The sequence below is a fragment of the Nylanderia fulva genome, unplaced genomic scaffold (assembly GCF_048542155.1).
Source record: "Nylanderia fulva isolate GAGA-0341 unplaced genomic scaffold, ASM4854215v1 Scaffold17, whole genome shotgun sequence".
In the NCBI taxonomy this organism is placed as follows: Eukaryota; Metazoa; Arthropoda; class Insecta; order Hymenoptera; family Formicidae; genus Nylanderia; species Nylanderia fulva.
In genome coordinates, this window is record NW_028189945.1 from 3963213 (window position 1) to 3987902 (window position 24690).

At 34.1% G+C, this 24690-nt stretch overlaps 5 protein-coding genes across 7 annotated transcripts in view; 1 reads left to right on the forward strand and 4 right to left on the reverse strand.

The window, feature by feature from the left end:
* The window catches only part of LOC114938296 (roundabout homolog 2), a 101714-nt gene extending 97460 nt beyond the window's left edge, over positions 1-4254 (reverse strand). The window contains exon 1 of the mRNA XM_029312170.2: positions 3087-4254. Within this exon, the coding sequence (XP_029168003.1) occupies positions 3087-3153 (67 nt within the window). The 5' untranslated portion in view covers positions 3154-4254. The remainder of the gene's footprint in view (positions 1-3086) is intronic.
* Positions 4255-4945: 691 nt separating this feature from the next.
* On the reverse strand, positions 4946-5767 carry LOC114938298 (uncharacterized). Its single transcript, XM_029312172.2, has 2 exons — positions 5550-5767; positions 4946-5325 (listed from the first exon to the last, which is right to left on the reverse strand). The coding sequence occupies exons 1-2, from the start codon at positions 5747-5749 to the stop codon at positions 5067-5069; spliced, it is 459 nt and encodes a 152-aa protein (XP_029168005.1). The 5' UTR covers positions 5750-5767; the 3' UTR covers positions 4946-5066.
* A 92-nt stretch (positions 5768-5859) lies between these two features.
* On the reverse strand, positions 5860-9514 carry LOC114938297 (uncharacterized). Its single transcript, XM_029312171.2, has one exon. It carries the CDS (start codon positions 9303-9305, stop codon positions 7812-7814), a length of 1494 nt encoding a protein of 497 aa, XP_029168004.1. The 5' UTR covers positions 9306-9514; the 3' UTR covers positions 5860-7811.
* A 7174-nt stretch (positions 9515-16688) lies between these two features.
* The window catches only part of LOC114938180 (uncharacterized), a 30249-nt gene continuing 22247 nt past the window's right edge, over positions 16689-24690 (forward strand). Inside the window, exon 1 of one of the 2 annotated variants that reach the window (XM_029311989.2) lies at positions 16689-17530. The gene's annotated coding sequence lies outside the window, so the exon portion shown is untranslated. The remainder of the gene's footprint in view (positions 17531-24690) is intronic. The other variant, XM_029311988.2, reaches the window with a different exon arrangement.
* LOC114938181 (uncharacterized) lies at positions 18258-20976 on the reverse strand. 2 transcript variants are annotated; one of them, XM_029311991.2, is made up of 3 exons: positions 20727-20976; positions 19698-19873; positions 18258-18563 (listed from the first exon to the last, which is right to left on the reverse strand). In XM_029311991.2, exons 1-3 carry the CDS (start codon positions 20791-20793, stop codon positions 18294-18296), a joined length of 513 nt encoding a protein of 170 aa, XP_029167824.1. In that variant the 5' UTR covers positions 20794-20976; the 3' UTR covers positions 18258-18293. The 2 variants fall into 2 exon arrangements, with proteins under 2 accessions (XP_029167824.1, XP_029167823.1); XM_029311990.2 differs by having other exon boundaries at positions 19698-19876.

Here is a 24690-nt window from a genome sequence, read left to right on the forward strand (position 1 = left end):
CAAAGGATGCGCGCGACCGTTTTCGCAAAATTAGCAGATTGAAACCGCGGACGGAAAATTTTGTCAACGACACGCAAATATTGGTCTCGCGTGCGATCGCGATACATGAAAGACGCCAGCATCCGAATTTTCGCATCGCGTAACTTTACGAGGCATTTTCCCGACCGCGGCGCCGAATCGTCGCCGTCGATACTCGAGTCTCGGGGGGAAAGGGAAGGCTCTCCCTGGCCTTTTATGTCGGGAGACATAAAATGCGTTACCGCACATTTTTGCCTTTACCGTTGATATCCCACCCAACATATTTGCGATGAAAGTGTTTGCAAACTAGAAACCGCGTCTCATGCGGCCAACTAGGCGTGGTTACTCGCGATTCGCGATGCTCGACAACGTCCTTCACATCGTCGTAATAAATCATCGTCTTAATCACCATGTATTTAGCATTAGTAATTATATAAGCGCTGCCATCTAATTATCAACAAAAAAAAAAAAAATAGTGATCGTTTTTTGACAAGAAAAGTGGCAAAGTAACTTTAAGTAGCTTTATTAAAATGATAACAAAAAATGACATTTTATATTAAATTTTAAGAGTAATAAAAGAGAATAGGAAGTTGAAGGAAACTAGTTCTTACTCGTAAAAAAATTACAAAGGTCTAAACAAACCCTCGAAAAAAAAATAAACGGATTTTCCAGAAGATGAATTAAGCAAAGAAATGGTTAATGTATTTGGCAACAAAGAAAGATATCAATAAAAAAGAACCGTCATTATCTCATTAGAATTAGAGAGAATCTGGATATCGTAGTATTGACTGAAATTCAGAAAAAAGAAACGGACGCTAAAACGTCGTCAGAGAATACGTGCATATACATATTTATTGGAATCTCTAAGGAGAGCAGTCAAATTCCTATTTTTAAAGAAAAAATAATAAAAATTAATAACTAGAAAGTGATTAATAGAAGTATTTTGAAATGAACAGAATATAAGAACATACACGATATTATTGTGAGAGAGAAATGTGGCACATGACGAGAATAAACCAATGTAAATTTATAAGATTTTTTTCAAGAAAATGACAAGAATTCTAGCAAGAATAGAAATTAATAGAAAAGTGTTTGGAGATTTCAACACTAGAATTGGATATTGGAGCAACAAGAAAGTAATAAGACTATATAAAAAAGAGATAATTAATGACAATGACCAGAGATGATAAGTATGCGTGAAATCTATAATTTAAAGATTATTAATGGTTACTATAAACACGAGAATATTCATGGATATATATGAATCTAGCATAACAGTTTAAAAACAGTAATTGATAATGTCACAGAGAAACATAAATCAGACAATGGATATAACAATTTCTCGAGAAATCAAGAACTGGCAACGCAAGAAGAATAATAAATAACGAGAAAAATAAAATATAGGACGTGCAACGAGAAGAAATAAAAATTCAGATGGATATTATTAAATAAAAAGAAATATCAGAATCACGAGTTTCCATAATAGAAAATATAAAATAAAAACCAATGACCAAGCAAAATATTATTACACTGAAAAAAATATTTATGTAAAATTACATGATTAAGCTAGGTTTTTTTCCGACCCAGCATAATCATGCAATATCGATACTTACATGGAAGATTACAGATTGTATGTAATTTTATATGAAATATATTCTTAAATATTTTCAAGATTAAAAATATTTCACTGAACATGTAATTACACATAGGAAATATTAGAAATGTATAAATGCTATAAAATAATGTTATAAATAAAATAAATAAATACTTATAAAATAAAATTCTAATAAAGTAAAAATGGTAAATTGAAAATTACATATGATTTTTGCATAAAAATAGTAATTTTACCTATATTTTACATGTATTTTACCATTAATATGTATTTTCACTTTAAAACAAATGGAAAAAAAATTACAATGATAAGCAAGTAACTTTTCCAGTTCTGAGCTAGTAATTTCCATGTAAAAGTACATGGATTTTTTTTCAGTGTATTATCTTAATAAGGATAAACACGCTTTCACATAATAAAAAAAATTGATAAATACGGATTCTCTCTCTCTTTCTCTCGATCGCCAGATGCGAGCAGAGGCTCGGGAAAAGCGATTCGATCAGCATCATTCCTCGCGACGGCGGCTGCGGCGGCGAATTCTATTCGCATAAATTGATTTGCGCACCCTCTCGCCCCATCCCGTGTTGTTTCGTCGATCTCGTTTCGCCGAATCCGCGCAAATCGACTTTGCGTGTAACGAGAACGCACTTTGCGACTTAGGGATTTCGATTAAAATTGACGGACGAAAGTGCTCTCGAACCGCTTGCGCGTTTTTTTATTGCATTGCTAAACCAAACGCTAAATCGGAGAAAAGAGGTAACACGAAAAGAATTTGTTTTCGCTCTTATATCCTCTTCGAGTCGAGAATACTTTTAGTTTCGGACACAGTACTAGAATAGTAGATTGACTTGCAGTCAAACATTTGCGTAAGATAAAAAGAGATAAGATTCACACGTTGCGTTGGGCAAAAGGAGAAATAAGAGCAATAATGTTTCGATTCTGATCAATATATAAATAATTGATCGGTTATTGAAATAAATATTTCTCTCCATCTTTTACGGAAATTCTAAATTACATTTGTCCGGTTCTGCCTTTAAAAGCAAAATAATTAATTGCACGAAATGAGCCAACTTACACACTTGCAAACTGAAAGCGAAAAAATAGAAAACCATGAATCTGAAAATATTATAGAAAATATCAAAAAAATGCCAAACTGTTGACCATATCTATATTTCACAAACACACACATACACGCACGTGATCCGTGGGAATATACAGGATTAAATGTGCCGATAAAAGCGGATTCGTCGCATTAGAACGAGGACACCCCGTATATTATTTACGCACGATACAGGGGACGCTGGACCCGTAAAAGCAGCGGAGCGTGCACAGGGAGAATCATATACAGGAAAGAAAGAGAAGCAAAGAGGGGAGAAGAAAAGTTGGGGGGTCTCGAAAATGGGGTACACGTTCGATTTCGGGGGAGGGGGTTGGAAAGACGATAGAAACGATCACGTACCTTGGACTGTGATTCCGAACGCCGCTAGCAAGAGCAACCGATCGATCAATCCGCGGCACATCTTCATTAATATATCCGAGGGCTTTCTCTCTTCGTGATGTTCTAGTCCGGGAATCGCGTACAACGCACAGCGAAAAATTCCACCGAGATAAGGGAAGAGATCGGGCACCCGACCAGCACACGCGACTTATCTCGATGCCACACTTTGACGGACGGATGTGTTTTCTCTCTTCCCTTTTATTTATTTATTTATTTGATCTCGACGCACACCAAACAGGCACAGAACCAACTCCGCGAGATGTTTCGCACGCGCGCGCGCGCTCTCGCACACGTCTACGATATATGTATATATATCGATATGAGTCGTCGTCGATCGTCTCTCATTTCAGCCGTGTCGCCCGTCGGAAACGAAAACCGCCGGCGAAGCGGCCGATCCGCGACGCGTCTGCCATTTCACGAGGACGGGAGCTGCGCGGCGACGAGTCTCCGCATCCATTTGTCCCTCTTCGCGGCGGCGGTTTATTATCTATCGATTACGTATCCGCGGCGCGGTGAATGAAAAGAAAAAAAGACCGGCCTCTCTCTCGGCGGAAAGTTCGCGTCTCCCTGTTCTCGTCCCTCGACGAGGGTCGCTTTACCCTCGCGGGTTGATCGATGCGCGCACCGCGCCGCTGACAACGCCGTCGTTACGTCGGCGAGTGTCCATTCTACAAAGAGGCCGCGCACCAGCTAAGCACGTCACCGGGAACAATAATAACCCCGAGTGCGAAATCCGATCTTGGCTATCAATCGTCGCACGCGCGCCGTCACTCGATCCTCGCGATCGAAAAGAGACGGGAAGAAAGTGAGAGAGAGAGCGCGGCCTCCCGTTCGATCGATATTTATCACTGCATCGATATCACTCGCGATCGCGGATGATAAAGGGGAGAGGAAGGGAAACGATCGCGCGTTCAGATTCTCCGCGAACGCCGATATCATCCGGACGATCGGCGATCGTCCGTCCTAATTTGACTGTCACTTCCCGATCGCATGTCGCGCGACGGTTTTTAAGTCGTTATACGGTTTACGTTCGCGAGCACCGGTCGTTCGCGCGAACGAAAACAGACGGCAGACCGGAGGGAGAAAAAAAGCGAGGAACCGATACCCCTAAGACGCTCGCGTCGCTCGGGCCGATGCACGACTGGCGCGGGATACGCAAGCGCCCGGATAAAAAGCTGGGAATATAACGCGCCGCTCAGCGCCATCTACAGAGTTAGGGCAAACTAAATCTGTATATATGGTGTGCACACATCGCTGGATTCTATGTAAAGTGTGTACGTTAGAAGCGTCTCTCTTCTCGGAAACTGTTAGAGAGATAGCGAAAAAATTATTTCTTGGTATTTCGATCTCTCGTTGTGAGACTTTTCGCGAAATGAATGAGATGTTGCTACTGGATTTTGCTGGAGCGCGGATAAGAGGAAAACGAGGGATAAATCGCCTTATCTTCTTAAACGGGACCACGTGTGTTTTTCTAAGTCTGAATTTAAGTCTGAATTCTTTTTGTTTCTACCGTGTAAATATATATTCAGATGAGGTATGCTAATTACGATGCTGTGATTCGAAATCATGAATAATATGCAACATTTTCGTGTATTCTGAACATGATTTCATCAATTACAAGCATTGTACATTGTTAAACGAGATAAATAATAAATGTATTCAATGTGGCCATTATATTTAGAAATAGACTTTTCGTTTCGTTATTTATATAAGACATTTTATTTTATTTAGAATCATATGAATTTAAAATATATCTTGAGAAGAGAGAAATATATATCTCGAGCAAATTGAATCCTAACTAAATTCATAATCAGCACATCTGATTAAATTATCAATTAATCGAATCATTATTGGAGATACAGATCAAACAAAATTAATTTTAAATTTGACAAGAAGAGAGCACATATATAAATCATCTTATTTCAACGTATTATTGAAATTTTAAAAATGGCGAGTTGCATTATCCCGATTACAATTGCAAGAGTTATAATCGGATCGTGAGTTTGAATCATTGTTATTATGAGTTTCAACATTAGTCGCTCGGAATAGTTCCTCTCGAAGGCTGTCTATTATATCCGGTCGTTTATCGACAGACGACAAGTAATCCAAAAGGTCAGCGACAATTTCACGACGAGGTCTGTTGAAAAATGTACCTACGACCTCAGGAATATCGATGAGCGGCTCCTTCGATAGGATATGTCTATGAAAGCGATTTTAATGACACATCATTAATCTCGAACGTTCATTGTCGCATATTAAGTTTATAATTGGCACTTCAGACAATTTTTATCAAGTTATTATCGTTAGAAAAAGGACACAAATTAAATTTCAACCTATCAACTTCAAATTTTTCTAATAGTCTATAAACTAGATATATATAAATATACTTAGTTTATATAGAGATACATTTCTAATTAAACTCACCTTAACAAAATGGTGATCAAACCTTTGACTTCTGGATGTGATTTAAGATAAATTTCATTTTCCCGTCGAGTATTCATTTTCATTTTGTTCAAAGCTTGCTTCTGATCTCTCGTTAAAGCGCCTATGTCATAATTTTGCATGCCGTGTGGCGGATCCGCAGGATGAAAAGCATTTTTAGCTCTAAAGTGCCAGTTAGACATGCTAATTGTGCTTAAATGTGAGAATTTTAAAATACTGTAACGTCTCTTATATAATTTTCCGGATTAATTTTATAAATTATTATTTCGTATAATGTTTTTATTATTTATTATTTATTAAATGAGAAAAAATGCTGATGCGACGCAGAGATTCGTAAAATGTATAGAAGTAAATTGAACGTTGAAAAATTTTGACGTGACTGAATTAGCTTTTGTTTTAATACAAAATAAACGTGCATGCACATATACACAAATCTACATACACGTGATGCAACAGCAAGGTATAAATATTCAATTTATGACAACGATAGGTGATGACTCATGCCGCGTATGTACTTGCGAAGATTAGCAAACTATATAAACTTTCCTGGTTAACATATTTATGTGGAAAACCCAAGAAAAATGTTTAAACGTTAAAATATCTATGGAATATTCCAATAATACAGAACTTTAATATAAAATGTTTATCAAATTTGAAGATACCGGACCTAATAGTACAAAATAATGTTCGCGCAAGGTAATATTTAAAATATATACTGTAATAATGCATCAAATATAAATAACATATAAAAAGAGCAATATATTTTTATGATAAGACAGATATAGACATATAAAAAATCAATTAAAACATACGTTTTAATTTTAAAAAATTGTTTACATCTCGTTTCAGTTAAATGTTTGTCATAGATGTTTCCATTTTGATAGTTTTTCCGAATGGAAAAAAATGTTGAATATTTTTTTACAATTTGGAGATAAATTTATTTCCAAATCGTGTTTTTGCATTCTAAATAAAAGAGTAATGCTGAGTAAATTGTCTCTTTTTTTTAGAAATATTGAGCTTGTTTTACAATAAAATATTCCAAAGTAGAACGCACAGATGACATTTAAATAGATTAATTATATGTCTATTTACATCAAGTCTTAGCACACACTAAAAGCTAATTATTATATTATATAATCTTGTAATCTCTCCTATATATCGACATCATATTCTCTATCACATTCTCAGAAATACCTGTTTATGGTATTGCGATTGCCTTAAGGGAACTATAATGATCCTTATGTCTTTCTTTTCTACTGCGTTTTGCTGCGCAGAAGAACGTCGGAATCAATAGTCTTTAATAAGTCGTTGCCCGTAGGCCGTCACTTATTATCGATTCCACGCGATCATATGATTGTGCTATCGGGAGCTTCGCGATTCAAGGTAATTTCCGTCGCTATTTACACTCATTAATTGACTTGTTTTTTCTCCCATTGACTAGAATACCGGAATTTCCATAATATCATTGATATTTACATACCGCGCGCGCGAGATAGAATCTTCCTTTATTTAATATTAGACACAAAAATCGATATATGTACGGTAAAAAAAAAAAAAAAAAAAATATCACTAGTATAATTTTATTATATATTTTAACTTATTGGCATGCGTGTGACGAAAGATTGCTTTCTTTTCTCGAGAGAAAAAGGAATCACGTTCTTGTTGCATTTTTTTAGAGATGCAAAAGATTTGCCTACTATATATCGCCCGCGTCGGTATAACTAACGGATTAATATTCTACATGTCATAAAAAAACCGCGGGAGAGGAAGAGAAGGAGGCGAGCGAGAGGGCAAACGAATGGGCGGCGCGTCTACGGTAATTAAAATGCTCCGGCAGGAAACGGCGTCGCGCCGCGACTCCTTTATTATCCGCCGCGCGCGTCTCGACGCCGCGAGTTTTTCCGCGGCGCGACTCATCATCGCTCAGCCCGCGCACATCGGATATTGCGGCGACGAGGCGTTGATTCTTTGCTTTCTCTTTTCTATTTTCCTGCAGGGGGGTTTCCTACGGTTTGCGTAAGAAAAAAAATGCAAATGCTCGAGCGTGACGATGAGTAAGAGCGACTTCGTCGTTCGCTGCGAAATTACACAATGACGATGACAATGACGATGACGAAGATGATGGACGGATATTCCGTGATTTATACGCTTCAATTGTGAGATCGACGACTATTGGTTTACCGCATCCGTTTTTTTTTTGTCTTTTTGCCCAAGATACGGATTTCAATCCAAGAGTTTTTTTCTTTACGAATTTACTTCTTGTTTCTTCTTGATGCACCGCAACTTGTTCACCAGCTTCTGTCGCATTTTCTTGTGAGTGGCGAGCATCAGAAGCCACAGTATCGGCCATATCATCCGACATATCTTGAGTACCACGAGCTTGTTCAGGCAGGCAAAGAGTAGACCGAAGAACCAGGGCGCGCCCATCAGCAAGTACAGCTGCAGGAAGAGGAAGTATTTCTTCCTGAGGGCATTGGTGTTGTTCCTCGTTGCTATCTCCGTGCTTCGTTGTATGCGTATGATTTTATACGTGGTAAACACGAACAGTATGTTATTCCAGAAGAGCGTCAATAGCGGGATGCCGAAGAAGTAGATGTTTACCACGAAGTTCGGGCCGCCGCGATACCGATGATAATTTGGTTTTAGCGGAAGATCGTCCGGAATTCCGGGGAAATATTCCAAGATGAAGGCAACAACGGCAGGGATGAGAGCGCCTCCCCAGGCGAAGATGCCGTACAGAAGAAGTCTCCTGTTCTCCTCCTGACTGGTCTGTTGACCGGATCCGAGCATCCAGCGGAACCGCGTAATCGACAGAGTCATGTCGAAGCAGATTACGTTTAGCCAGAACACAGTGGCGTTCGTGAAATACTGCAACACTATCCATAGGAACGTGGCGAATTCGTTACTCATTGGACAGTCGCATAGCTCGCAAAAGCCGAGGAACATCAGAATGCATCCCTGCAGCAACAGACAGACGTTGTGACGCAGAACCGCACGATTGTAGATCTTCTTGCCCAGTTTCGGAACGGATAAATATACCACGACGACAATCACGCAGAGAACCACGTGGACCACGTTGGTATCCATGTATGTCTGCGCGCCCCAGAAAATGACCGTTCTCAAATTATTGTTGTGATAAACGATCCCCTCTCGGTCGTCCTTCGTTAGATTCGAAGCCATGTTGATGGTGGTAATAGTGGTGATGGTTGTTACAGTGATGATCGTCGTGGTCTTCATCATCATCAACGTTTCCCTCGAGTTCTCCTTGTTTACAGGCGTCTCCGCACACTTGACGAGCACGATCGTGCCGTTAATCATATTCTCGATACAATAATCTTTCGATGTGAGAATGGCCGCGTAGCCGCGCAGGGCTTGACGATTCATGGCATCGTTATTGCAGTTCAAGCCAGGCACGGACGCGAGCACAGTAACGATCTGTTGGGGATGCTGGGACGATATCGTTTGCCGGGCGTCGTGCGCGGTATAGTTGAACTTGTTCGACTTTACATGGACGCATTCGAGATTTTCATCGAACGCGTAGCCGACGACGCAACACTTCGTCGACGGATTCGTTTCGTGCACGACTTCCGTCGTCGTTGTTGTTGTTATCGTCATCGTCGTCGTCGTCGTCATCGGGTAGGTCGCGGTGATTGAAACATAACATAGCAGGAAAATCGCGACGGACGATCCTGACGCCTGCATCCTGGCCCGACAGATCTCTTTGTACTGACTGACCATCCGAACTGAACGCGGACGTGTCTTTCCCGATGTTTGACAAGTCGGAAACAAACGGACCGACTATATGTCTAGCCGGCGTCCTGTCGTCGCAATATCACTATCGCGTGTTTCTTCTGTTTCTTTGGATGACGCAGCCATGCTGTGACAGTGTGTGCGTTTATCGCGGAAGATGCGCGCGATGTTAGTGTGGAAGCAAGCTTAAACACCGATATGACTGATTATCACTGTGGGCCGCAAACATTATACGCGGTCAGTTTTTGCAATCGCAATACAATACTTCACTATTACATGCGGGAATTTCGATGCTATAATACAATCGATGGTATTTGATTAAGAGTTTAGCGTAATAATTGTATAATTATCGTATAATATTTTAAGAATCGCGTATAAGTGAACAGATAATATATTATTTTAAAAGAAGCTTTAATAGGGAGATAAGAAGCAAGGCATATTAATGATACAAAATATGAGACTCAATTTTTTAAATATATATTTAATTACACTAAAAAAAATTATTGAATTCGAATATTTATTTCAATACTGCCTAATAAATCATTTATTTGAAACTAATAATATTGATATAATGCGGAAAAAAATTTATTTGATATAAGACAATCCTTTTCAAATAAATATTTATTTGTATCAAACCGATTTATTAGACAGTATTGAAATACATATTTATTAATTTAATAATTTTTTTCAGTGTAAAAAAAAATATGACATGTATAAAAATACATTGTCATCCATCATTCATATTTATACTATCAATACTTTAAATGTATAACTTTATCATTTGACAGTCGCTAATAATCGATTTGAGATCTATTATGAATGAATACAATTTAGAGAAGAAATGTGAATATCTAAGCATATCTCCTCTAATTTGAAATAGAGTAAATCAGAATGTCAGTTAAAGCATAACTTCATACTTAAAATTAGACACTGATTTTTTTTAACCTGTTGAAACACGAAGTACTAAATATTAGAGACGCAGTGCTGTGCAAAGACAGCACTATTTATACTTTACGGGCGATTAATCGTGAGGTACCAAAGGATTTTAGCATATTTATGCAGAAAACGAGAGACTACTTTGAACGCGCGGTCATGTAGACAACGCACGTGCCAATTGCGCGAAGTTTTCTTCTTGTGTCATATATTTCCCGGTATTCAAGGTGGGAACCGACGCGACGTGTGAGGGAAAATTGCTTTAACGTCACTATATATGTAATGTAATTGTTACACGTAATAAATTTCAATTTTATTTTTTACGACTAAGGTATCGAGACGAGGATGGTTTCTGCGAAGAAATGGAATACACGGACGTGTGAAAGTCAATGTTAGTAGAAGAGAAGAGAGAGTGGAAGGGGGAAGCGCAAGGTTGGAAAGAGATAAAAAAAGGAAGAAAAAAATTGTATATTGAAAGTAATATGTCAGCAAAATATGTAACTTCTCTCATTGTTACATCAAAAAGAAAAACAGAAATATCTATTATAATCATAAAAATTTGGTCTAAGATATTATTTTTTGTTTCAAAAATATTTTTTTCAAGATAACTATCCATCCGCTTTTATAATTTTCATTTTTCTTTGTAGTTTTAATATTTATAACTTGAATATTATTAATACGCAGTCGATAATTACGGTTTTACGTTAAAGTATCGTTACATAGCACTAGATGACGTTATAACTCGCTATTTACGATCGATAAATTTAAATTAAAGATTATGCATTATGACGTGTTTTGACAAGTAATCTCCTAAAATTAATGTAGATATAATTTAATTTTAATTGTATATATAAAAAGAAAAATACGAGAATAATTAATTAAATTATCGCATATTCTTAAAGTAGATTGATATAAAATAATTTAAAAAATGATATAATTAAAAATTAAAACAAAAATTAAATATTATATAGAATTACAATTAACTTAATGTTAGAAAATTTAAAATATCAAATTTTATATTTATATCTTTGCGAAAAAAAATTTTCAAGATGCTAATAAACCATTTAATTCTATGCATTTATGAACATTAAAAGTAGCATATATAAGCATTACACAATTTTTATAAATATTGTACTTATTTTCTTAAAATCATGTAAAAATTATTTTAAACATTTTGCATCCCACACATAAGCGGTAGAATTAGAAATGAATATAAATAAAGAAAAAAAATAAAGAAAAATTTTTGAAAAGAAAATGATTCATTTAAAAAGACAGAAAAATGTCATTTTATTAAAACAAAAATAATTCAATGATTCAATCAATTCATTACTTATTTCCTTCTTTTAAGTAATGATAAACTTTAACAAAAAATATTTTCTTGATAACAATCTTCAAATAAATCCGTAACAAACTTCAGAAATATTATGAAGTATTATATTATTTTTAATTGACTGCAAATGTAAAATATTATCATTTTTTGTATTAAAAAATACATATTTTGAAAGTCAGGTGCCAGATTCACATAGTTGTAATTAAATGCGCGACATTTCTAACAATAAGTTCGAGTAAGACTTTAAGCGGAGATAGATCGATATCGATCCTTAAAGCGGAATACGACGTCTGGAAGTGCAATGCATGCATCGATAGGTACTAGCGCAGGTTTGTGAACCAGACAGAAAATGAAACATAAATAGAAGAATCATTTATATATATATATATATATAAACCGAAGAAACACTACAAGTTTTCCATAAATATCTAACAAACAAGAATCATATTATTCGAAAATAAAAGTAGACCGAACAAAAATTTAAACAATTAAAAAACCATATATATAAAAATATATATTTACTGATTAAATTGAAAATATGTGTAACTGATTAGGTTCTCTTGATTTTTTAGTCAATATTAATAAACCATTTAATTCTATGCATTTATGAACATTAAAAGTAGCATATATAAGCATTACACAATTTTTATAAATACTGTATTTATTTTCTTGTAATCATGTAAAAATTATTTTAAACATTTTGCATCCCACACATAAGCGGTAGAATTAGAAATGAATATGAATAAAGAAAAAAATAAAGAAAAATTTTTGAAAAGAAAATTATTCCACATTTAAAAAAACAGAAAAATGTCATTTTATTGAAACAAAAATAATTCAATGATTCAATCAATTCACTACTTATTTCCTTCTTTTAAGTAATGATAAACTTTAACAAAAAATATTTTCTTAATAACAATCTTCAAATAAACCCATAATAAATTTCAAAAATATTATGAAGTATTATATTATTTTTAATTAACTGCAAATGTGAAATATTATCATTTTTTGTATTAAAAAATACATATTTTCAAAGTCAGGTGCCAGATTCACATAGTTGTAGTTAAATGCGCGACATTTCTAACAATAAGTTCGAGTAAGACTTTAAGCGGAGATAGATCGATATCGATCCTTAAAGCGGAATACGTCGTCTGGAAGTGCAGCAATGCATGCATCGATAGGTATTAGCGCAGGTTTGCGCGACCTATGTGAACTAGACTCTTTAATTTATAAAAATTAATTTTTTAATACAGAAAATGATAGAATTTGTAGTTTTATCAATTAAAAAAAATTTTTTTTAAATGACCCGCACCTCACTTTAAGATATTTCAAATCCGCTTCCTTAGTTTCTTTAAAAATTGTTTGTAGTGATTTTCGTTTCATTTGTGGTTGCACGGTTTAGAAATTGCAATTGTTTAAAAAAAAAGGTTAATAGTGAAATTTGTCAATTATAAAGATTTTTTAATCCGCTTTTGTACAAGTGATTTGACCGCGTTTGTAGTTGTTTGTATTGTTTGTACCAATCGCAATCAAAATTTATATTGATAGAAAAAGCAGATTTGAAAAATTTAGACCACATATTTTAATTTAGAACACTACTTAAAACGAGGCAATAAATATTGCAATAGAATTAGAAATAAATATGAAAGGAAAGAAAGATTTTAAATGAGTTCTTTGATATTTGACTGACAACAGCTAAATTGAAAAAAGAGGAAAATAACAATATTATAGAACAAAGTCATAAAGATATTACATAGGAAATAAAAAATATATACACTTACAGATGCGTCATAGAAACTTCGTAAACAGCCGATGCACTATTATTTGCGAACTACTCGAACGCGCGAAACGACGAACATTGGTTTTATATAAATAACGTGAGATGCGCGACCGCGTAATCCAATGGGTAATAAATCGAAACGATTGTTCGTCGTTAAATTCGACACTCCCGTACACGCCACGCGGAATTTTAAGAAACACTTATCACTGAACACTTCAATTTTATCACTGCGCGAGATATGTGTTTAGAAAACGGTATCTCGCGACAAACACTTTAATAACGCGCGAAGCAATGGACACGAATTAGCATATTTCATGCTATAACCGAAAGACGATCGCGCGAGCTACTATCATTGATCATTGATCATTGTCGTTACACTCTTCCGATATTGCTATTAATGCTTCTCGATATTAAGAGACACCGAAATGTCCGATTAGATGAGCAGAAATATGCGTAAATTAAAAAAATGGCGTGTCACGACGAACCGCGATATGTTTACCTGAGGGGAATCGAAGAAAACCACTGAAATATACGTCGCGTGAGTCACTTAATATCTTCAAACGATTGTCCATTGTTAAATTCGACGTTTCCGATATACGTACGTACACACAACTCGTTCGGAACTGACGAAAAGACGCGTCGACACATAAAAGTCACAACCGGACTCATCACCGGCACCGCGCGAGACGAACTTAACCGTTTACAGTATACGCCGAGCAAGTCGTTGGGGTGAGGAGCCGATAGAGGTCGCGGAAGTCGCAGCGATCGCGGCGTACGCGGAGAGCAATAGCTCGACGACTGACGACTGACGACCTGCACGCTACGCGTTTCCCGCGAGACTGATCCCAATAGCCAATTGCGAGACTCCGTACGTAGAGAGTCTTGCGATTGGCGCGCCACTAGGATCGCCTGTCTCTATATAAGAGCTGCGTTGAACGACAGACCCTGGACAGACGCTTTTTGATGTTCTTCTGCGGTGGTCAGCGGACGACGCTCCTCGATGAATGAGTCTTGTCTAACAATCAGCTAACTTAAAGAAACAGACTCGAACGAATACTAAACCAAATAAAAAAAGGGAAGAAATTACATTCTGATGTTTAAAAATATATAGATTTTATAAACGGCCCTTTTTAGGGTCATCAATTTCCGGTAAAGAACGTCACTCGTTCGCAATTCTTTTCCTTTATACATTCTTTATCTTTATACAATTTTCTTTATTGTTCTCTAAATAACATTTATGATATCAAAAATACTTTTATCAATCGCTTTTCATCATTGCATTTTATTTTTTATTTTTATATCAGTTATATTTAAGAATATGTAGACGATTGAATTCTACTATATAAAACAAACGATTCCTAAAACTAATTATTAAAAAAAATACTTATTGCATCGATATATAAATATCTTGCTATCTAAAAATATAGATTTTATGCACGCACATTTAAATTATACATATAGCTGTTATATTATTTCAAAATGTACACACAAGAATTTTATTTATTCGTATCTAATCATACAAATATAATCATACAAATAAATAATTAAATAAGAAACAAAAATTTGTGTGTACATATTGAATTATAATATAATAGCTACATGTATAATTAAATGTATAAAATTTATATATTTTTGTATAGCAAGATATTTATATATAGAATCAATAAGTATTTTTTTGAATAACGTTTTAAGATCGTTTGTTTTAAATAATAGAATCCAATCATCTGTATTTTGTATTTATCTGTAATTGTATAAAGAAAAAGAATTGTGAACAAGTGATGTCCTCAGTTGGAAATTAATGGCCCTAAAAAGAGCCGTTTATAATTAATGCTAATCCGTAGTTAAATTTTCTTATCAGTCTTCTTTGATAGTAAGACTAGTTGAATGTTTTGTCTATTTTTCTTAGCCTTTTCCACGATCAGACATGACGAATAAAAGATTTGCGGGCATCGAACAAGAGATCCTTTATCGATTCGATCAACGCTGCGCGCACGATGCTTCAACATATTCTGTGAAGTGGGCCTGCTTCGCTCCACTATTTATACTAAGATGCGGGACCTTCCAGTGGCCAATGGCGTGCCGTATACCACGCCGCGGCACGTGATTGGCCGCTCGGAGGTCCCGCATCTTAGTATAAATAGTGGAGCGAAGCAGGCCCGCTTCACAGAATATGTTGAAGCATCGTGCGCGCAGCGTTGATCGAATCGATAAAGGATCTCTTGTTCGATGCCCGCAAATCTTTTATTCGTCATGTCTGATCGTGGAAAAGGCTAAGAAAAATAGACAAAACATTCAACTAGTCTTACTATCAAAGTAGACTGATAAGAAAATTTAACTACGGATTAGCATTAATTATAAACGGCTCTTTTTAGGGCCATTAATTTCCAACTGAGGACATCACTTGTTCACAATTCTTTTTCTTTATACAATTACAGATAAATACAAAATACAGATGATTGGATTCTATTATTTAAAACAAACGATCTTAAAACGTTATTCAAAAAAATACTTATTGATTCTATATATAAATATCTTGCTATACAAAAATATATAAATTTTATACATTTAATTATACATGTAGCTATTATATTATAATTCAATATGTACACACAAATTTTTGTTTCTTATTTAATTATTTATTTGTATGATTATATTTGTATGATTAGATACGAATAAATAAAATTCTTGTGTGTACATTTTGAAATAATATAACAGCTATATGTATAATTTAAATGTGCGTGCATAAAATCTATATTTTTAGATAGCAAGATATTTATATGTCGATGCAATAAGTATTTTTTTAATAATTAGTTTTAGGATCGTTTGTTTTATATATAGTAGAATTCAATCGTCTACATATTCTTAAATATAACGATATAAAAATAAAAAATAAAATGCAATGATGAAAAGCGATTGATAAAAGTATTTTTGATATCATAAATGTTATTTAGAGAACAATAAAGAAAATTGTATAAAGATAAAGAATATATAAAGGAAAAGAATTGCGAACGAGTGACGTTCTTTACCGGAAATTGGTGACCCTAAAAAGGGCCGTTTATAAAATCTATATATTTTTAAACATCAGAATGTAATTTCTTCCCTTTTTTTATTTGGTTTAGTATTCGTTCGAGTCTGTTTCTTTAAGTTAGCTGATTGTTAGACAAGACTCATTCATCGAGGAGCGTCGTCCGCTGACCACCGCAGAAGAACATCAAAAAGCGTCTGTCCGAGTCTGTCGTTCAACGCAGTTCTTATATAGAGACAGGCGATCCTAGTGGCGCGCCAATCGCAAGACTCTCTACGTACGGAGTCTCGCAATTGGCTATTGGGATCAGTCTCGCGGGAAACGCGTAGCGTGCAGGTCGTCAGTCGTCAGTCGTCGAGCTATTGCTCTCCGCGTACGCCGCGATCGCTGCGACCTCCGCGACCTCTATCGGCTCCTCACCCCAACGACTTGCTCGGCGTATACTGTAAACGGTTAAGTTCGTCTCGCGCGGTGCCGGTGATGAGTCCGGTTGTGACTTTTATGTGTCGACGCGTCTTTTCGTCAGTTCCGAACGAGTTGTGTGTACGTACGTATATCGGAAACGTCGAATTTAACAATGGACAACCGTTTGAAGATATTAAGTGACTCACGCGACGTATATTTCAGTGGTTTTCTTCGATTCCCCTCAGGTAAACATATCGCGGTTCGTCGTGACACGCCAATTTTTTAATTTACGCATATTTCTGCTCATCTGATCGGACATTTCGGTGTCTCTTAATATCGAGAAGCAATAATAGCAATATCGGAAGAGTGTAACGACAATGATCAATGATCAATGATAGTAGCTCGCGCGATCGTCTTTCGGTTATAGCATGAAATATGCTAATTCGTGTCCATTGCTTCGCGCGTTATTAAAGTGTTTGTCGCGAGATACCGTTTTCTAAACACATATCTCGCGCAGTGATAAAATTGAAGTGTTCAGTGATAAGTATTTCTTAAAATTCCGCGTGACGTGTACGGGAGTGTCGAATTTAACGACGAACAATCGTTTCGATTTATTACCCATTGGATTACGCGGTCGCGCATCTCATGTTATTTATATAAAACCAATGTTCGTCGTTTCGCGCGTTCGAGTAGTTCGCAAATGATAGTGCATCGGCTGTTTACGAAGTTTCTATGACGCATCTGTAAGTGTATATATTTTTTATTTCCTATGTAATATCTTTATGACTTTGTTCTATAATATTGTTATTTTCCTCTTTTTTTCAATTTAGCTGTTGTCAGTCAAATATCAAAGAACCCATTTAAAATCTTTCTTTCCTTTCATATTTATTTCTAATTCTATTGCAATATTTATTGCCTCGTTTTAAGTAGTGTTCTAAATCAAAATATGTGTTTATAAAATTTAAATAATATGCTTTGAACTTTGAACAATATGTTATAATACCATAAACTTGATTAATATTTTTTGACAGCTTATATCAGCTGATTTCTGTCAAAAAATATTAATCGCGAATCAGTGCCGGATTTATCAAACTTGCCGCTTTACGCATTTGAAATTTTGCCGCTTTACAAACTTCATTGGTTCATTGGTTTTTGAGATATTGAATTTTTAAAGTAATATGTGAATACTATAATACACAGTTTTGCGTGTATTAATTTTCACGTATTACGACTTTTAAAATTCGATATCTCGAAAACTAATGATTTTTCATTATTTTTCGTATGTTTCTCGTTAAAAAATCTTAAAAATATGCCGCTCCCAAAAATCTGCCGCCTTATATACGCTTCAGCATAATTAGCGTATGGGTAAATTCGGCACTGTCGCGAATAAGGTATATTATAACATGATTTGCAACATATTACTATTTTAATTTTTTTAACATATTATTTTAAAATTTAATTATACAGATATAATGGGAATTATAACAAGTAACTTTATTAATGCTGTCACGATGGATACATGATAACGGTCAAGATAGCTTGAAGCACAAGAGCTAACAGAAAGTCGATTTCTTTGATTGTTAGGTCGTTGGCTGTCCCGTTACCGTTGTTGCACATATCGGTCTCACAACAGGCGGTACAGGCGAAGAGTTTAGTGCGTTCTCCGATTACGATGCATCCTGGTTCGCATTTGTTCGTGCAGTTTCTTTCCACGGACCACGTTTGTTCCGTGGAAGTCGAATTCTCGGTGCTTAAGGTGTAGGAAAATCGTTTCACCTGTAAATTCATTCGTAATAATTATTAGATGAAAAAGAAAATAATGTCATGTTTTTTTTATATAAAAAATTGGTTAACTGAATGATACATGACCTTATCATTCTAATATCACTAATATGAGATTTATACGAAAATAATATAAGATTATTCATAAATTTATTATTTATATATATAAATGTGCAGATATATTTGTAATATAAATATTTATTAATATTTATAACAAAAGTTGCTTATTTTATCAGTATACATATATATAAATTTAGGTTGGACAATTTTATATTACTAAAAATTTTCACAGTGATGTTTTGATGGCATTGAAAAGTTCAATTGTGGTTTCATACAAGGATTCAAATCACAAAGGAAATTTGATAACTAATAAATATCCTGTGTACTTGGCAAACTTGCACGCAATTAATTCTTTAAAAAAAAAATTAATATTGCAAAAAGTGGCACGTGTTTTACTTTTTATACATATATGTATATGTGTATTAAGAAATAATATTGACATTTTAAAGGCATTTTAAATTTGTATTTAGAAAACCTTTATGTATAAATGGATAATAATAATAATAATAATAATAATAATAATAATATATAATAATATACACAACATTTTTCTAATCTCTTCTTTTTACGTATCTCATTAATTTTTATTTAAAAAAAAATTGTGGAAAAAAAGATTATACATTAAATTCTGTATAAAATATTATCTGACATTTCGACGAGATTACCGTAACTAACAAAGATAGCCGTGATTCGAGGTATCTCATGGACGTAATAATTTACCCATAACGAATAGGTGCGCGCTTATAAACGTGATGTGTATAAACAAATAGATATTAATTCGCCTAGATAAACAAGTAACATGATATAAATTGTTGTGACAGGTTCATATTAAATGCGCGCGCGTGAATTTACCATGCCACCCGTTCGTTACAATCTGGTTTATACTCGCAGCAATTCGATTCTCGTGTCACGTTTCTACACAATATTGTATTTCGTGCAATATGCATTTTATATATGTTAATACGTTATAATGATCAATTTTAATAAAAATACTACGAGAGCATCGCAACTATCACGTTTGGCGCTAAAATATTGCATATAAATCAAAACAAAATTACGTAACCTTACCATGCAAATTCTTTTGTCATCCGTACACTTGTGCCTGAAGGTGCTGGAATTGCCAGTATTGCCAGTAAGATTGATACATTTTTCACCGTCTTCCATGGTAAAGCATTGATAGCACCATAGATCGTTAGCTTTTTCGGAAGCCGCCTGAGTTCGATGTTCTTTCATCGATAGCTGGCCTGCTTTCATCACAAATTACCGCATATTATATACAGAAAAGAATACAATCTTGAATTATATATTTATATCGAAAATTTAAATTAGATTTGTCACTGCAGAAATGCTGCCAATAATATAAAATATTTTTGTATTTTAAAAGTAGCACGTTAAGATATAAATTTGACATAATGGAAAAGATTGATTTCTATATTAAATGAATGATTTATTATCCCTTTTATATGCTTATTTATCAACTCTCTCTTTATGCTATAAATATTGTATGCTAATGGATTATCGATTACGCGAATCTATGATAATTACGATAATCTAGAATTTACTGTTATCCGAAATTCTCTCTCTATCTCTTCTGAATATATGTATATACATTTATACAATTTAAAAAAGAATGATTAAAAATATAATTTAATCTTATTAAAAATATTACAATTATCTCATATTAAGAATACAAAATATTTGATTAGAGAAAGATAATATATTATAAATGCAACATTAATATCTTAAGTCGATTCCACTTCAAAAATTCTCGTTTATCGTGATTGCGATCAGACAAAGTATTATGCGTAATAGTATAAATTTTTCTTATTACAAAAACTTTATATAAAAGAAAGAAACATATTGCAATCAACATTTTATACTCGAATCAGATCAAATAATAATCCTAAAACTATAACACAAATATGTTACAAGTATTATATATTTTCAGAATCGCGTACTATATATGTTCTGCCAATTTTAAGTAAATCAAAATAAATTGTGCTATGCAAATTTAATGAATTTCTAAAAATAGTTGCAATGATGCATCGCACCATTAGATAGCGTTCAACCGATAAATTCGAGATAATTTACACTTACCACTCGTGAAGGTTATCATCGCGATAAGCAGAAAACATGTAACAGCGATGCGTATGTCCGTGTTCATCTCGCTGAGCCTGGCTTTTGCTTCACGCACTGCGCGATGACAATTGAAGGAGCGAGTGAATTACATTTTCGCTAATCTTTTATTAGAAATTACGTCAGCTTTTACGCTGAGAGTCGCTACAGACGCAGATGATAACCCAGACTCAGTTCCGACGCCATGTTGCATTGGCCTGAGCGCTTGCGTCAAAAGACTGACTTGCTCCAGAAACCTCGAAAGTCGAAAATCAATATTTGCAGCAGGCGAAGAGACGAAGGGATTTGTCCCTGCGATCACGACCATCCGACGTCACAGTCGTTGCGTGAGCGAGGCCGTCGATCCTCGTGGGGACAAACCTGAAACGACACCTGAGACGAACGCGTCTTAAACGGTGTATCCTTCCCTTTTATCATCTGTTACCGTCTGCACGCGATGCTCAATTAATTATAAAAGCATTTTTACAATTAAAAAATATTTTTCTGTCGTTAACGATGATACCCTTCACCATGGATTAATCATCAACAATGATTACGTAACGCGGAGGATAACGCCAATTAAATTTAACTCCATTTCATCAATTAAAGCTCGACGATTGAGCTTTGACGTTTGAGGCCTTTAGAACTTACGATGGAGCTCTTGTGATCTGATATATGATTATGAAGTGTTTTATATTCTTAATAATAAATTTATAATAAATTTTTCTGCTGTTAACGCTAATTTTTTATGTAATAAAAAATTTAATTTATTCATTCATATTTTATTTTTTCGTTTAGATGCAAAATTAATATTGTCTAAAAATAACACGCTTTAAAAAATATGTTTATGTAATATATATTTATTATATAATACATATATCTTATGTATAATATATTATACATATATTGTACTAACACATATTACACTTTTTAAACATATATATGGTATATGCTTAGATGATATAATATGCACATCTGCATTATTATGAATGCAGGATAGTGACATCTAGTGTGAATAAGTGATAAGAGAATAAAGTACATTGCACAGCCTCTCATTTTTTCATACTTAATTCGATGTTATCTGATGTGGTTTTCATTAGATATTTATGCAAAGCGGCTAGCTAAAAATTTGATGATATAAATGAGAAAGAAGTAAGTGATAACGGATCTCGAGGGTACGTTTCTCTCTTTGCTTTCTAAAAATTTTATTCCTCATCTTTATTCGGCTTTTATTTAATGTTAGATTTTAAAATCGTTTCTAGAAAAGCACATTTTCATGTCAGTGAGAAGTATCAAGACTTGTACCTACGTTAATTGCTTTAATTAATAGAGAAATATTTTTTTGAAACATTTTATAACAGTCGCGAGTGATGACCGGTGATTTTGAAGTGTTAATGTCTCTATTTTTTTATATTTTTTTAATATGTATATAAAAATACTTGTATAAGCTAACAATTATATAAGTTTTGTTTGAAAGCATATTTCCTAAAAGTTTATAACGAATTCACACATGATGAGAGATAGTGTTTCGTCGCTTTAGTTTCTCTGGAAGTCGCGACCACGTTGAATTGATCTCACTTAGCGTTGTGGTTTTGCAACGATCTAACAATTCTACAAAGTTCTGATTGACCCATCCGGGTGCTCTTGTTACATTAACGTATACATTGTCGCGGTCTATGAAAGCGTTGAATAAAACTACAGACTGTCCCTACATGGTTATATAATATCTCTTTTAATTTATCAACTAATTTTGAGAGAAACCGGTGTCTTCTTTATTCGATGATTAATTTCCTCAATGGAAGGAAATCTTTGCTTTACTCTGTTCCAAAGTAACTTCTCGTGCACTTTAACATACATGGCTTGCTATGTTATGGAAGAACATCTTATTAATAAGATAATAGTATTATACGCGAGATGTGAACAACTCATTGTACATTATAATAATAATGTAACAGCTATTACGTAAATATGTGAGAAAAATATTTTGATAAGAAATATTTTAATTTATAATAGTTCTTTGCTTTCTGAAAAAGTTACGATTTTTACTTATTCAAGCGATTCTTGAAATTTTAATTTCTTACGTAACATTATAATATGTTTACTTTGTTCACTCAGTTTACTCTATTTATATATGGATTTACAGCATATACTAATAAAATTTTAGACTAACGATAATTAGATCAAATAAAAAATTTTTATTTTAAATTTATTTTAAAAACTTATTATAAAGCTTATTATATATATTTTATAAACATTTAGAAAACTAAAATAAAATAATTTTACTCCAGTGACATTTTAAAGATGTGAATCAACAATATATAGTATTAATTATACGTAATTAGCAGTAATTTAACACATGATAAATATTAACAAACAATTATTTGTTGCCTATTTAAAAGAGAATGTGCGTGTTTTTTTTTATATATAACATCCAATAATTTTAGACGATGTACTTATTACATACTACAGTCTATTGCACCTGCACATTGCAGGGGTGAATACCCGCAGGGGAATCGATTTCAGGTTTCCCAGACAGCGACTGTTATGACTTTTACTGACGAACGAACCTCTTTTAAGCGAATGCATAGAAAGCAAACACTGAGCCGGCATAAACGGGATAAGGGAATAGAAAATAAGAATAATAATAATACTATATAATATTAGATAATACTAGATAATATATTAAATATATTAGAGAATATTATAATAGCGTAGATATAGGAACGATATTGATGAAAGTGAACAAAACTGATATTTTTAAAACTAATTTTTTAATCGCTTTTATTCATAATATGTTTTCTATAGATTTAAAAAATAATGCAAAACATTCTTCATTATTATTCAAAAAATTTAATATCAACGTTTTTGTTGTTTTAACATTTGTTAAATTGCTATTTATTATTTTATAAATAATATAAAACTGTTGATGTAAATTATATATTTTAATTATATATTTATAATTATATATTCATAATTATTTTCTCTGCAATTTTTCTACAACATTTGCAATTGAAATAAAATGTTTATATTTTATCTTAACGCATGGATAACGTAGATAATAAATAATGAAATACAAAATGTATTCTTTTCAGATTTAAATCCTTTCGATTTAAAGTGTAAGTTCTGTCAGGTAAAATTTCAGGGACACATGTATGGCATCGTGTATTCACACAACGCGAGTACGTGAACTGCATTCGTCATCCCTGAAATATCAAATTTTGATATTTGCACGACGAATGTCAACAACGGTTTACAAATATCGATGACACACTCTGTGTTGTTGAATACGGTCGACGTAGACAAGTTAAGCGAGAGCTTAATGTCAGCGGATGAATTTTGCGCGGGAATATAATCCATCTCGTCGCGTGCGTTATTCCGGGTGGATCCATTCGGTTGCGAGAAAAAAATGAAGCGCGAGTAAATAATAAAATCTGTCCGCGTTCGAAGAGAAGAAATCGTCTGCGACGTATGATCAGCTGATCTAGGGACGAGTACAAAGCGCGTGCGGACAAGCTTTGATGCATCGGGCAAATCTATCCATACGATGAATCGTAAGTATGCATATCTCACGATGCATAAGAAACTACGCTATTCTAACACGCTTCGAAGAATGTCGGACAATAAATTCGTAGCTTCAATATCGTTTTATGAACCGTTTCGCGGAGCGAATATAACTCTCGGACGATGAAAATTATTTACAGCACGAAATTCGCGCGTACATTTTAGCTTGTTATATCAAAATTGGGAAGAAATATTTCTGGCGCATACAAGGTACCTTAAAAGCGGCAATATATTTTATCCTCTTTGGAAAAACTCGAAGAATTTATCGTTGCCGCGATCTTGAAATTTTTAATATTAAATATTTGAAAGACATTGAAAGCATGATGTGTATAAAAATCTTCTTTATATTAATTAAATAATGAGGTCTTGTATTGTATTCGCATTT